Source organism: Camelus ferus, chromosome 5 (assembly GCF_009834535.1).
Source record: "Camelus ferus isolate YT-003-E chromosome 5, BCGSAC_Cfer_1.0, whole genome shotgun sequence".
NCBI lineage: Eukaryota > Metazoa > Chordata > Mammalia > Artiodactyla > Camelidae > Camelus > Camelus ferus.
In genome coordinates this window covers 33727989-33743691 of record NC_045700.1, presented here as the reverse complement: position 1 = coordinate 33743691, position 15703 = coordinate 33727989, and the positions used below count along the sequence as shown (strand labels likewise).

The window sequence follows — 15703 nt, the reverse complement described above, 5'->3', positions numbered from 1 at the left end:
ACACCTTAAAAGACTTGTCTTTAACCCAAGCTTTCTTTTATTAAAGTGTACAATTGCGGGTGCATGCCTAGAGGAATAATAGTTTGTTCCTAACAAAAGAGTCTGGATTCCACAATCTGCCTTTTGCCAGAGGCATCGTTCCCCAAAGCACACAGCTAACTGCATCTCCTGCTGTACCTGTAACAGTTTAATTGTATAAGTCAGCCTAGTCAAGCATCTCCAGCTCATGACTGGGAGACATGAAATTCATTGTCATTATTGTCCCTGTCATTTTGGATCATTATATCCTGCTGCAGAATTTTCCTCACTTCAGTGCATTTTTACCTCCAGGAGCCAGGGATTATAACTGAGGTTGGGGTGGGGGCAGGACCGTGAACTACATTTACCTCAGGGGAGCCAGAGATTAAATTGGCTTTGCTCTCTCACGAGCTGAATTCATCTATTTGTATGCTGTGAGTTGTAGGTTGGAATAAAAATGAATATTCTAGTGAAACCTGGGCTTCAATTCCCCCTTTGAAACATGGCTGTAACCAACTTTTATTTACATTAGGAAAGCCAGTGTAATTTCTCGAAGGCTGCTATCTTCCGATGTGCATGAGGAACACTTAAGGGCGTCACCGGGTATGAAGTAACAGGCATCTCTCTCTGTCACTACCTGGGCTCTCAGAAGGAAGAATTTAAAGCTGTAATTTTGTTCTCCAATTTCATCTTACAGAAGCTTAATGGGGGTATATAATGGTTTTAAATATTTAATGATTTTTAATTGTATCTCATTTTCTGTGCATGATTTGGATGACTGAAGTCCAACTAGAATGGCACCACAGATCTTCTCTGGGAGCAGGGAGATTGGAGCAAAGTTGACAGAGGAAGAGGAAGCAAGCTTCTGAGGACACTGGCTCTCCCTCCACAGCCGGCTCACATAACCTCAGAGCCTGCCAAGCCACCCAAGTCTGTCACACCTTAACTACTTCTTGTTGACGTGGGAGAGTTGCACCAGGCCCCGCACTCGCGACGTGGAAACCCCCTTATCAGTGGCAACGGGCAAGGACAGGGTCCAGCTGCTGGCTCTCTGGTAGCAGACGGTGAGGAGCGGAGAGGAAACACCGGGACATGTCTCAGTCAGAGAACAGTGCGGTGACTATACGTTTTCTCTAACAGATTATAAAATGAAAATATAACTTGGTATGTCACCTCCTATCCCAACTTTCATCTCCTATGGATTTTACTGAGAAATTTGACATTTACTTTGTCTATCCTGAAAAACAATCACTCCTCCACATATGTGAGTTTGTTTTCCAGTGGTTAATACCAAAATATGGGAATGGCTCATACCTACGCCAAGCACAGAATAGCCACTATAATTACTTTATTTAAAAGTATGAGGTCAAAGGCACAAACTTCCAGTTATAAGATAAATAAGTTCTGGGGATGTAATGTACAGCATGATGACTATAGTTAATAATACTGTGTTGTATACTCGAAAGTTGCTAAACGCCCTCATCACAAGAAAAAAAAGCATATAACTATGTATGGTGATAGATGTTAACTAGACTTATTGTGGTGATCATTTTGCAACATACACAAATATTGAATCATAGTGTTGTACACCTGAAACCAACATAATGTTATACGTCAATTATACCTCAATTAAGAAAAGATAAAAAGAAAAAAAAGTAGGTGAAACTTATTTTACTACCTTTATGGACTTTTGTGGAGGAAAAGATTTTGCCTTAATCATGTGCAATGGTCGTCACTATTTATTTAGGATGAGCTGTTTGCATGAGTAATTAAGAACAATTTTTTAACCTTTGTACATTTTGTACTTCAGAGGGAATACCTTACAGCCCTAACATCTCAGTCTTGAAAGAATCTTAAAGATTCTCTCAGGTACTGGTCCATCCATCTTTTTTTTTTTTTTAATATGGAATGCTTCACGAATTTGCATGTCATCCTTGTGCAGGGGCCATGCTAATCTTTTCTGTATCGTTCCAATTTTAGTATATATGCTGCCAAAGTGAGAACCTATCCATCTTAATGGTGATGTTTACTAGTCTGACTGTATTTTCACACCGTTATATTTAGCTTTTCACTGGTGCTTAAGTAACTGTGTGATGTATTACTAATAAGATTATTTAGTAAGCAAAACTTCTTGTAGCTTTTAAAAGTTCATTTAATTACCTGCACCACTTTTTCATTATAATCAAGATTCTCCCAAGGTGGGAGTTATAAAAATTGTTATTTCTGTTCACTTTAAAATGGTTAATTTTATGTTATGTGAATTTCAACTCAAAAATTTATTTTTTATGTTAAAAAAAATATTTCAAGCAGCCAAATGCATTTTGAAATCATTTGGGTGACTGTTATTACAGTCTCATAATGATTATTTAAGAAGAAGAGTATTTTTTGTTGTTGCTGCTAAGAAAGGTTTATCTTATAAATTACAGTGTAAACAGTTGTAGGCTTCAGTTGCAATGGTAAATGTTTAGGAAGTATTTTTTCCTCTCTGAAATACTTGGTAGCAAGATGATGTTATTTTTCTGGTCAAGGGGCAAGTCATCCCTTCCTTCCTCTGAACACGAATTTATTGCATTTAATTCCTTTACTCTATGCTCCTTTCTACCTTATTTCCATGCTGGTATTTAATTTGCTCATCACATCATTAGGTATCACAAGAGTTGGCCCGTCTGTAAATATAGCTGTGAAACCAGAGAACTAAACTGTATTTCACATTCTTGTTTGTTTTGCATCAAGCATGACATAGTTGGGCCTGCATCATTTCAGAACAAGGTTAAAAAAGAAATTATTTATTTCCAGTGACTAGAATTATTTTTATTCCTTCTAGACGTAGGTTTCACAATCAATTTTCAAATATCATTTTGAAATTATTTTAGATAATAAGTTTAAAAATTTTCAATAATCTTGGCTAAATTCATAATTTTGCAACCTGTAACAAGCCGTAACAAGCTATACAATCCAATTCTAGACTAAAGAAGTTCTTCTTCCCCTTGATCCTAGTAGGATAATATTTCTTCTGCATTTTATGACATAGATTTCCCTTGGTTTCTCCAGGGATTGATGGAATCTTTAGAATCGATAAGAATCTATAATTTATAACAATATCAAACCAACATAAGACAGGATGTCACAAGTTCAGATATCACATCCACTAATATTCCTCTTAAGGAGATTCAAATATGCACAAGCTAAAAAAACAAATAAAAGTGAAAAATAAAAATAATTAGTGTTCAGTATATCACATGAATTAGAGAAAATGGCCAAGTACTTGAGAGAGTTTGCATGGGAAGGATTAAAATTAAAAGGCAAAGGGCACAAACACTTCCATGTCAGGAAAGGCGGGGGCCATTTGCAGAATGCTTTCTGACTCCTCCTGGACCAAAAACCTCTTTAATATAATCACCCAACAAACTACAATGGATGAACGTTAAGGGCCTGAAGCAGAGAAAGAAAATTCACAGGAAGATTGTCCTTTAACATGCAGGCTCAATCAAGGGCACCAAAAAAGTAGTTAAGTGCCTCCCCCGTGGCGTTTAGATGCTGGAAGGCACTGTAAACTGTGAATTTTCTAGCTTCTAATGTTTGTCTAAGACCCTTAACATTTTTCTAATATTGTTGCTCCTAACACATCTTCTTGAGTTAGTCCCCATTGTCCCATCCGCACAGACACACTTTGCATTCATACATGAAAGCCTGACAGCTAAACTGATTCAGGACCTAACACTAAGAAGAAAGAAATGGGTGGTAGCCTTAAGGATATCCCTTATTATGAAGTATAAATACCAACGTCTCCTGGAAAAACAAAAAACAAATAAAATTTCTTCATGCTAAGAGTTAGATATCTAACACTAATTATAAAAGATCACATAATGGGGGTTAAAAAAAACAAAAACAAAACCTCACTGAGCTGTAGAGCCTAGGCTGTCCTTTGTGTCACCAAATTTCTAAGACTTTTAGAACACACACAATTATCTGTGTCCAGATATTTCCTTATAGACATCTTTGGACTATTTTCCAATTCCATTCACCCTTTAAAACTACAGTAAAAGTTGACAAACAGCGTTTCCTATGTCGCTGTGTATTGTATTGCGGTCCATCTGGAGATACATTAAGTGGTTAGTTCCCTCAAATAAATGTGTACAAAATTATACTGTTCACACACACAAAGAATGAACACTGAACATGTGACAAATGGGTACTAGATAATGTCACTGTTAGAAAAACATCTAACAACAATAAAATAAGCAATAAAAACTGAGAGTTTGGTTTAACAGATGCAACATTCATCCAACTTCATCACATAAATTATATGTTCAAGAATTGTGTCCTGTGCAAAATACAAACATGTCAATTGCAGCCCAGCGGGCATTTTTCTCTAGGTTTATAACCCCTTGAAAATAGAGGTTTCATCTAGAAAACCTAACAGATCCTCAGCTGCTTTCAACATTATAATATGTTCATAAGGCAAGTACTCACTGGCAAACATATACCAAAATAAATGGCATGAAGGTGGGGTCCAAATCACAATAATGGAAAACAGACCAAAGCAACCATGAGACACAAATTTGAAATCAAAGAAGAAAAGGAATGTACAAAAACAGACAATACTGAAAGCAAAACACTGTGTGGATTTTTTCAGCTTGTATTAAGGGAAATGGTGAATGTGTGTGTGCATGTGTTTGTGTGTTTGTAAGATTAGCATTAATTAGAGTGCAAAACTATCTCATTAAGAATATACTGTAAGGGTCATGAGTGAGAGAAAAGTATCTTTTAAAAAAAAAAAAAACACATACCATCATAGTAGACAATTGCTCCTACCAGTCTGTCCTTCTGGAGCATTGGGAAATGCTCAAGGGCTCTTGATTTGCTGAGGACGTAACTGCTTTTCAGGCAATTACTTCCAGCAACCAGGTCATATAGCTTGATTCCTACCCAGTAGTAAGGTAACTGCCACCACCTACAGCATAAATAGAGGAAAAGAAACAGGGTGTAACATTACAGAATGTCTCTTTAAGTTATAAGATACGTTTTATCAAGAAAAGGAAAGTATATCTAATAGTGTCCTGCAAAAAGGAACAAGAGAAGTGCCTGAATGTTCTGACACCAGCCCTACTGGATTATGGATTATTACGTAAATGAATCATCTCTAAGCAGTGAGTCTCCTGACTGCATATTAGAATTTTCCGGGGAGTGTCAATAATAAATGTAGGTGCCTGGGTCTCATGTTGCTAGAGATCAATTTAACTAGACTAGGGCAAGGACCGGGGTGACTCTAATGAACACCCAGGGTAGAAAATCATTGGCTTAAGATGTCCTAAGTAATCTATGACAAAATATAGATAAAAATGGCAAAATCTGTTTCTAGGCCCCCACAACACTCATGCAGCTAACAGTTACATTATCCACTTCTCCCTGTTGCCTGCACTCTAAAGTCTGCTTCTCAGATAGCTCTAACAACATTCAGAAAATTGGGTTTAATAATTTATAATCTGACACCTCCAAACTAAATTTCAGTTTTGGTCAGCTCAGAAATTTAAAATGACACAAAATGGCTTGGGTTTGGAGTTGCTATGTGTCAGGTTCCGATTTTGCAGGAGATTCTTTCCAACTCTGCATTTCAGTCTGCAAATGACCTTCTTCTGTTCCCCAGGGCACATGGAGTTGCTCGTCTGTGGACTCCCAGAAACTGAAGTATGAAACTACTAATTACACATACAGAACATAGCCTCCTTTGCCTTTAAGATCTAACCCTTAGAGGTGGGTCAGCAGAGAGTAATTCAGGAAACGTCTCACTTTTAAATAAAACAAAGGAAAATATTTTAAAAGGATTAAAGATTAGGACCAATTAAAACTACATTAAGAAATACACATTGAGGAACTATTTCCATTAACACTGTGTTGTTCTATCGACCTCAGATAAGCTAGTATATAGATGATACCAAAAGGCTTACTTGTAAATTGGAAGCATTATAGGCAACGGAGCTGATAAATGGGGAGCAATTTCTAGTAGGTTGGCACGCTCATGAAGGGCTTCTTTTACCAACCTGTACTGAAAAGCAAAACAGAGAAAATTAGTTTGGCAGTAACAGATCATAATATTTTCAAATGGCAAATAGACACCCTGCCAACTGATTGATACACAGAAACCTCTCTACCTCTGAGCGAGGATCGCTCCCTCCTAATCAAATTTCTAATAATACATCATGCTGTCAACCTGAAAGATTTTTTAGAAACCTTAACTGTATTTGCATAGGAGAAAAACATGCTGTCAGAGTTCCCAGGTGTAAGATATTTTCCTGACTTGAGTTACAAGATTATTGTAACAATTTATCTTGCATTCTCTGCATTGTCCCTTTTCTCAGTCCCCCATAATATTTTCTCATGTAAGAGATAACAGATTGTTCAAATCCATGTTAAACGTTTCCTTCTTGCCTCCACTAGCCCGAGAGATGATACTTAGGAGTTGCACAGCATTTTATAGATTATCATTAAAAAGCTGCTGTCTTTACTCTTAGTCCATATCATCACCCCTCCTCTGAAGACTCGGCATTACTATCACCATGCTAATTTTACAAACGAGAAAACTGAGGCTCATAGAAATTGAATAAATATAAGCTGAAACACATCACAAGTCTTCTGATTCCAAACCCCATACTCTTTTCTTTACGTCCATCATGATGCCAAACAGACACGAGAGGACAGATTCAAAACTGACAATGTCAAGTTAGCGTTGCTGTGTTTTCCATGTACGAAAAGCAGATAAGGAGTTCAGCTGATTTTTCTTTTTTTTTTTTTTTTTCACCCCTCTGGGAAATGTCATCTTCCACACTGTCTTGGCAGTTTTCAAATGGTGGCAGACTGGACACAACAAAGTGTGACATAAAAAAAAAAGCATGACTCAGATCATCTTTTCCTTAAGAATATGTCAGTGACAATATGCAGTAGGATTGCATATCCAGTGAAGAGGATCAGTTTAATACTCCTCATGTATTACAATACAACTCTGCTGAAACCGCTTGGGAAACAGCAATTTAGTGGCCATTGGCCAAAACAAAAACAAAACCAATCACAATTGTTAAAAGGTAACACAATCAAAAGCGATTTTGTAAATCTGCTACATTGACATGCCTGTGTAGAAAAAGACCCTGACTCCCCATAAACATAAAACTACAGGAAAAACCCGGCACACCTCTCCTGAAAGACACTCCAGCAGAATACAATAAACAGGTATTTTCAGTAGGAAGAAATGCTAAAAGCCATTAAAAAAAAAACTGATTTAATTGGGTAGAAAAAAGCATAGTCGCATTTTTTGTTTAACAACCAGCATACACAATTACCTGCTCAATATCCAACTTCATGATAGCCTTCTGAAGATATCTCACACCACCATGGATCAATTTAGTGCTTCTGCTGCTGGTCCCTGATGAGAAATCATCTCTTTCTACAAGGGCTGTTTTTAGTCCTGTGTAACCAGAAAACCAAATTAACTTCTTAAATTACACAATTTGTATGTAATTCATTAAAGGCACTTCTCCAGGGTAGAGACAATCAGAAGAAAAATTACTCTGAACATGGATAAATTTGTATTCAAAGTGCAGTACACTGTCTATATTATAATGAAGAGATTTTAGTCTCTTCCTGGGGGAAAAGTCAAACCAGAACTAGAAGCATATTAAACTGTGAATGAATCACAACTAGAAGATATTACAGTGCAATTTCATGGCAGTAACATACTCTGGTGCGCTCAGAGGGTCGAAGGGGAGCCCCATTTTATCCATGTAGAGTTAACTCAGTGTTGCTATGAAGCCTTCTGGAGCTCACATTCACCCCTCATCACAAGAGTCCAGACGTGCCAGCCCCTCATGTCCAGTCAACTCTAATGCATCAACTGTAAACCTAGAATAGCCCCCCATGTGCCGGGGCTCCTCTTTCTGGAGCGGTGTGAGAGTGGGTATCAATGGGAAGAGAGATTAAAGACATCAAAACTGAAGAAGAAAGGAGAGAATAACCTCTGATATTGGGGAGTTTATAGTCTAACTAAGGACAAGCAAGCACAATATTGTAGAATTACAAAGAAAATAGAAGCCAGGACAGATGAACCCAGTATAGACTATCTGTGAGTAAAGAAAGACAATATTTTTGGTAAAGGTGAGGCTGAACAAAGGCAGGTCTGTTCTAGAAATCATCCTGCTACTGCCCCTTTCTTTGAGGGGTGCAATAACTCTCTTGGGAATGAGAAACCTTTTGTTTTGTTTGTTTTCTTACAGAGACACCCCTGCCTTCTCAGAGTGGGGTAGGACCAACAGCATTATGGGTCCCATCCATTATGAGTTAGAGATGAAATCCAACACTTCAAAAGACCCAAAGCGTACATCAACACCAAGCCAGGAGGAATTTTCATGGCCTGGCCTACTCTTGGGGAATGAGAGAATGTCATACATAGAATCCAATTACAATGCGAATATGTAACTGGAGCAGTTTGGGCTCACAAAGCTCATATAAGAGAACCTGTGCATATATTCAACTCAGAGCCATTTATTACATTTAATACCAAAGGGTCGTTTTTATAACTTTTAACACTTTGAATATTGTACCCAAATGTCATCATAAAATCAGGGCAATTCCCTTGACTCAAAAGGACAAAATATTTAGAAACTGTGGAGAGAAAAGTAGAGACTTTGATTCAAGGGCAAAAACTGTTAATGCTCTAATGAACTAGCAAAATAACACAGAAATTATCAGTATCATAGACCCAGGTCACTCTTGTGAAGCATTTATGCTGGTAAAAGATCTGCAAAATTCTCAACTAGCAATGCTCAGTAAATTTAGTGCGGGATATATTAAAAACACAGAAGAGTGTATCACGTTAGTACATATTTTTTGAGCGCCTTAGTGCCAGGCAAAGTGCTGATGTTAGAAATGAAATAGGTGTGGACCAAGGTGTCAAGTAGCTCCCAGCCCAAAGACAGGCCAGTAAACAGAGCGAAGCAAAGTTTCATAGGCGCTACATTTGAAAACGCAGAGGACTCCTATCTTAAAGCGGGTTAAAAATTAAATTCAAGACATCAACCCAAAATGGCTTAGTCAAGATTACATTTGCAGTCTCTTAAGAATGCAGTCTTGGTGAGCTCTACCACCTTTTCTTAGTAAGTCCAGCACAGAGAGTTCTTCTTCCAGCACTAAAATATGCCATTTTTTCCTCAGTTGAAGATCAGATGAGGGAGTTGACTTTCAAATGGCATTTAAGAGCCAGATTATTTCAAAGACACCTCTCTTCCAATCTTGGAATCAGTCACGGCATTAAGATGCCCACACCACGAGAGGCAGGGACATAAGACTGAGACGAGGATAAGCAGCCTCCCATCCAGCCCGTGGCTCCCACTCACCAAAGGTACTCAAAGGCGGTGGGAGAAGATGTCTTAGACAGTCCTCAATTATCCCACTTCGTAGTACGTAATCCCCTACACTGGAGTGGGGGCTGGACCTACTGCCTTGCTTCTAACCAACAGAATTCAGCAACAATGATGCGAGGCCACTTCTGTGGTTAGGTTAGGAGTTTTTTAAATTGTACGTGGGGATGCAGTCTTTGAGAAAGGCTGAGTCTACAGAGGAGGATGTGTTCAAATGGATGGAAAGGAGGAGGGAGGGAGTTACCACAGGCAAAGAGCAGCTTAAGCAAGAAAAGGGCAAATGATAGAAATGGCCCAGCTTATGCGGGGTCTGATTGTCACTCAGGGGCTGGAGTGCACAGTACAGAGACTATGTGAAGGAGATCCAGCGGGAGGAACGGTAAAAAGCAGATCACAAAGGGCCTTTCATCCACACTGGGGCATCTGGACCCTGTCCTGGGGGCCACTGTTTCTCACAAGTAATGTCTGGACCTCCTCGAAAGGAAAATGCCTCCAAAACCAGGCAAGTCATGGATCAGTTTGAGAAGCAAATGCTTCATTAAAAAGTACGAGATTCGGTACCAACACCAATAAGCCAGGCCTTGAGGACGGTACTCAGTTACAAGTATCCATCTGGAGGAACAGGGGTGTGCTTGTTAATTTTTTATCATTTTCAAAAAGGAATCAAATTTATATTTTGCCAGAGGTTCTCAGATATTGTTTTGAGAGATACTACCATGCTGCCTATCAGGGAACCACCAAAATGTTTAAAGCTGAGAAATCAGGTTAATGTTCTAGAAAGATTTCTCTGATTGTGAGGGTGGAGGTGGGGCTGGAGGCACGGGACCCTCCAGAGGACCAGTGCCACACAGCATGAGGGGGGCGATGAAGACCCCAGCCTCACGAGGCACAGGACAGTACTGGAGAGTGACAAGAAGAGAGAATGTTACAGGCTTGTATTATGAGGATGGATTTTTGTTTTTCTTTCCAAAGACTGACACAGTGTGAGGCAGGGAACTACTCTAGGAACTAGCAAGCCATCTCAGGAGGATATTTCAGGATATTTAAGTGAGAGCTAACACTTTAAAGCCTCAAAACTGCTTTTGCAAGAATTGGACATTTAAAAAAGTTATTCACATGTACTTATGTGAGAAACCCTACTGAACACCAACAAAAGTTAAAATGGGCTCTTCGGTCGAAACAGGCTGTCTTTTTCTTATCCCATTATTTCTAGTGTCATATTGTCAGGCAACCCACCAGAATTTCTGAAGAGAAATGATACTGCTCCTTCCAGACCAAAAATAAAATAAAATAAAATAAAATAAAATAAAATAAAATAAAATAAAATAAAATAAAATAAAATAAAATAAAATAAAACTTTAGTCTCTAAAGTTATAGCTAAATTGATACATTAAAGTACCATGTAACCTAAAAGTACCACCAAAAGTTTTCGGAACCACACACAGAAAAATAGAAACTCTAAAAAAGAGAACATTTTAAAATGTTCAACTGTGCGTATACTAAATGTTCTGGATTTCTCGTTTTTGTTGGATGTGAATGATGGAATGAGGAAGAAGGAAAGTAATGCAAAATCAAGTCATTATTAGAAGTCAAAACTGCCCCTTCCTTAACTGATAAACTACAGCAAAGACAATGACATTTTTTAAAGCCTTATAGTGCTCTTGCACAGTTCTGTTACCCAATGTGTTCTTTTCTGCTTCACCTCTCAAAAGTCCAAATTTTTTCCCCTCTAATCTGAAATTAAGATTTTTTTTTTGTTAAGTATAAACCAAAGAAGTGAAGAGAGAGTGCTATTTTATTTCCTCAGAGAGAATAAACAACATTTTTAAGTGACATTCAATGCTAACATTTTGCATCTTGGGTAAAATAAGTTTGAAAGTGATCAAAAATAATGTACCCAGCTCAGCCACAAAAAAGAATGAAGCAATGCCATTTGCAGCAACATAGATGGACCTAGACATTATCACACCTAGTGAAGTAAGTCACATAGAGGAAGACAAATATTACATGATATCACTTATATGCGGAAACTAAAAAAATAGTACAAATGAACTTATTTATAAAGCAGAAAGACTCACACATAGACAACAAACTTACAGTTACCAAAGGGGAAGGGAAGAGGACTAACTGGGAGTATGGGATTAACAGATGCACACTACTATATATAAAATAGATAAACAATAAGGATTTACTGCATAGCACAGGGATCTATATTCAATATCTTGTAATAAACTATAATGGAAAAAATCAAAAAAGAATATACATATATACATATAACCAAATCACTTTGCTGTGCACCTGAAAATAACAATATTGTAAATCAATTTTACTTCAATGTAAAAAAAATAACAAAGTAATAAATAATAAATAAAATAAATAATAAAAATAAAAATTATGAGGCACCTAAAAAAATAATAATGCTTCAAGCAACTGTGCCTGGCTGTGCGTTTGAGGAACTGGGGAAGCTCTTTCCTCACAGTAGAAAGAATGACTTCCCCACACACCCAGCAGTGAAGGGCTGGCCTACATTTAAAATAATTCACTAAACTTGTTCAAGACTTTATGAGGAATAGATTGTTTCTTTTCTTTTCAGAAGTCACTTTTTATGGAAAACAATACATTCTATCACTGCTGAGATGAACTAGATCATTTAGGAGTGGTATGATTATTTGATTGTTTTGCTTTTATAATTGATTGCTTTTAGTAGGCATCCTCAGGAATTTCACGGCAGTGGTAAAGCGTTAATATTTGGAGTGAGGCAACGCTGAAATTCCTAGGTGGAATAACAAGATTAGTTAGAGCAGAAGAAGAAAGTCAACTTGAAATCTACCTTACAGTCATCTTCAGCCCATCTCTTAGCAAGTTAAAACTGTATCTTCTGGGTGGGTGGGGGGGGCACGGTGTGAACTAAACACAGCTCTTCACAGATTTGCCTTTTCTGCCCTGAGTAAGAATGTCTAGCCAGCAGGCACATCCAACTAAACTAACTCGTGGATCAAGACAGTTGGATAAATATAGAGGGAGAACTACCATCTAAGGGGAGGAATGGTACGACATTTAACTTTCACAACATGAAGTAGAACAGAAGTGTATTTTAATACCTTTTACTGATTATCTTATTATGCATGCAAACATGCTCAATATAATAAATGCAGAGAAGTAAAGAGAATAAAATAAAACTCTCCTGTAATCACACCACTCAGAGATAACCACAGTTGACATTTGGGTGTTTAAATGTTCACATTTTCTGTGCATGTATATAATCACATATGCACATTTTTACCAAAAGAGGATCACATGATATATCCCACTAATTTTTTTATTTAACATTGTTTATTGCAAACATGTCTCCATGTCAATACATATTTTCTATAATTTCATTTTTAATGTGTGACTAGTAATACATTAAATATTTACAATGATTTATTTATTCAATTCCCTATTTTTGAGCATTTGAGTTGTTTCCTACCTTCACGATCACAGTATTGCAAGATTATATTTTCATTTAAACTCTCTGCATATTTATTTCATTAGAATAAATTTTTAGCTGTGACATTAACTATTTTTAAATAGAAAGGACAGAGTAATAGCTATGAATTATCTGTCAGAGGCACCAAGGTAATAACACAAATCAAAAAGTTTAGACCCTCTGTACATTAGTACCATAAGCATAGTTATTAAAGCCACATGCCCCATGAAGGAAAAATGATGTAGTTTAAGGAAAAGGGAGTTTATCTTTCTTTAGAAAAGCTTTGGGCACTTACTTTTGGATTTCAGAGAGCCACTACCATTAATAAGAAAAGGGACTAACCCAAAGGCTGAGTATTTTGTACAAAGGATCAATTTCTCTAAAAAATAACACTCCTGTAAAGCTGTAAAGCAATCCTGGCTTGTGAATCCTCCTGATCAGGACGCCTATGATTTAAGCCTAGTATTTTCTAACAGTGAATGTTAATACTTTATAGAACTGTATAATATTGGATTGGTTATTTAATACCTATTTCTACTTTTATATTAGAAACATAAACTAGTAACGGAGATACTATGTTAATTTAGAACATATTATTAACATACATTGTGTTCCTTAAGTTCACACATGACTATGTGGGAACAAAAATGAATAAAGTCATAACATTATTTATACTAATACCATTTCAGGGGAATAAAAGTGTTGCTTTCTCTTTTTACTGTTTTATTATAAAAACAGCCAATGTTCAAAGAGAAAAGGACTATCCAAACAATATAAAAGGGTGAAAACAGAGAATAATACACTTCTGGCCTCCTAGTTACAAAACCCAGACATAACCAATTTTAACTATTAAAAATGTCCCATACATTCTACCAGAAGCTTTCTATGCTTATGAACCTGTGTACTTTTTTGCTTCAGACACAAATACAATTAGCAAATTTCTTCTTCACAACTTGTTTTTCAATTTACAATACACTTTAGCCATTTTCCCTGTAAATACTTATAAACCTCTTTTTTGATTACTGAATGAACCCAATTTATTAAACCAGACTATACTTTTTGCTACTATAAATACTGCTATAAGTAAAATTTTGACCAATATGGCATTGTAAGTTCAGCTTTGAATGCCTGTGCTTCTCCAAACACAGAAAATATTTATATATTTAACATACATATATATTACACACACACACACATGCACATGCACACACACACACATTTTAAGGCATGGTTGACTCCAGAATAAACACTTCATGGACCAGAAATGTAGCAGAAACTCCCAGCAGAGTAGTTAGGCCAAAAGCCTCTGTCTTGGTGGAATGTGGGTCTAGAAACAGGCAAAGACAACAAAGAGTTCAGTTCCTGAAGGGCAAGAGGAATACAGGTCTCCCTTGTAGGGAGAGGTGAGGAAGGCTCACTAGTGCTGGAGTGCCGGCTGAAGAGCTTCTGCTGACTGTGGTCTGGGCTGCGGACTATTTACTGGGAGATGCCCAGGAGACAGGAAGATGGACACAGCCTGGAGAGCAACACCTGGGCGAGGGCACCATCAGCTGGCTTGAGAGGATGCCCAAGATCAACACCTGGCAGGAGCCTCAGTTCGGTTCTAAGAAAAGTCTCTGATGGGACTTGAAGGTGGCAGCAATTATATCTATAGAGTTTAAGGTACAGAAACAGAGAGTGATGAAAAACTGACTTAATACGGAGGAAAGGAAGGAAGGAAATGAAGCAAAGTTAAAAAAAAAAAAAGACATAAAGTAAAAAGTACAAAATAAAAGCACATGGCATCAAAATAAATGGAGATGGACCAAACTTACTTATTGAAAGACAGATTCTGCCTATTAAGAGTAAAAAAAAAAAATTACAAAAAAGCAAGGAAGAAGTTCATTAAATGCTTTAAAGGAAAAAGAGTAAAAATAAAAGAATCAAGTTTTATGTGTTTAATCATAGACATAGTAAAACAAAAGGCTATAGAAAAGTTGAAAACAATATGAAACAGACCCTACCTGATATGTTATTTTTCCAATCTCAAATGTGTTTATTATATTTCTGCCATAGATAATTTTTAATTTTTATGAAATTAAACAGGATTTTTCAGAAGGAAAATGGCTTTATTGGTGTCATGTTTAAAAACATCTTTCCGATTCCAATTTTTTAAAATTTACATATACTTTCTTATAATAGGTTTGTGGTGCTTTATTGTTAAATCCTCAATCCACATGGAGTATAATAAACAGAATATATATATGTAAAATTTCAGAAAGTGAATACTCCATCACTTATTAAACAACCAATGATGACAGATATGAAATGCTGCCTTTATCATATTTTAAATTTTATGTATTTAGATCTATTTCTAGAGTCTTATTTTTGTTCCACTGATCTCTCTACTCCTTTAGCAAACTATTTTAATTAAAGTAGGTTTAGAATATATGTCAATATCTGACAGAGCTCCATCTCGTTTATCACCATTTTTTTCAAAATTAGCCTAGTAACTTTCAAAGGATTATTTTTCCAGATAACTTTGGCAGTTTCTCAAATCCTCCCCACCCTGCTCCTGTCAAAGACAATCACTATAATGTAATCACTAAATTACATTAACTTTCCAGATTAATTTTAGTAGCAATTTGCAACCTAGTCTAATTAGCAGTGTCCAGCAAATAGTACACTTTCATCTGCTGCACTTCAGTCCTGGAATAGGATTTTCTCTACATACATGACAGGAACGGGGTGGCAGTGGAAGGGGGTGAGGGATGGAGAGCTGTAATTCCCAGAACACACTATCTTCCATAACTCTTGCTTTTCTGCAATG

At 36.9% G+C, this 15703-nt stretch overlaps 1 protein-coding gene and 1 non-coding gene across 7 annotated transcripts in view; both read right to left on the bottom strand.

Annotated features, from left to right (window-relative positions):
* The window catches only part of GPD2 (glycerol-3-phosphate dehydrogenase 2), a 134305-nt gene that overhangs the window by 62696 nt on the left and 55906 nt on the right, over window positions 1–15703 (bottom strand). For 5 of the 6 annotated variants that reach the window (XM_032479470.1, XM_032479471.1, XM_014565009.2 and 2 more), the window contains exons 4-6: window positions 7353–7477; window positions 5967–6064; window positions 4809–4972 (exon numbers count right to left, since the gene is read on the bottom strand). In XM_032479470.1, coding sequence (XP_032335361.1) covers window positions 4809–4972; window positions 5967–6064; window positions 7353–7477 — 387 coding nt within the window. Of the gene's footprint in view, window positions 1–4808; window positions 4973–5966; window positions 6065–7352; window positions 7483–15703 lie in introns of those variants that run through there. The other variant, XM_032479473.1, reaches the window with a different exon arrangement.
* LOC116663929 lies at window positions 1916–2022 on the bottom strand. Its single transcript, XR_004320285.1, has one exon. It is a non-coding gene; the product is annotated as a U6 spliceosomal RNA (small nuclear RNA).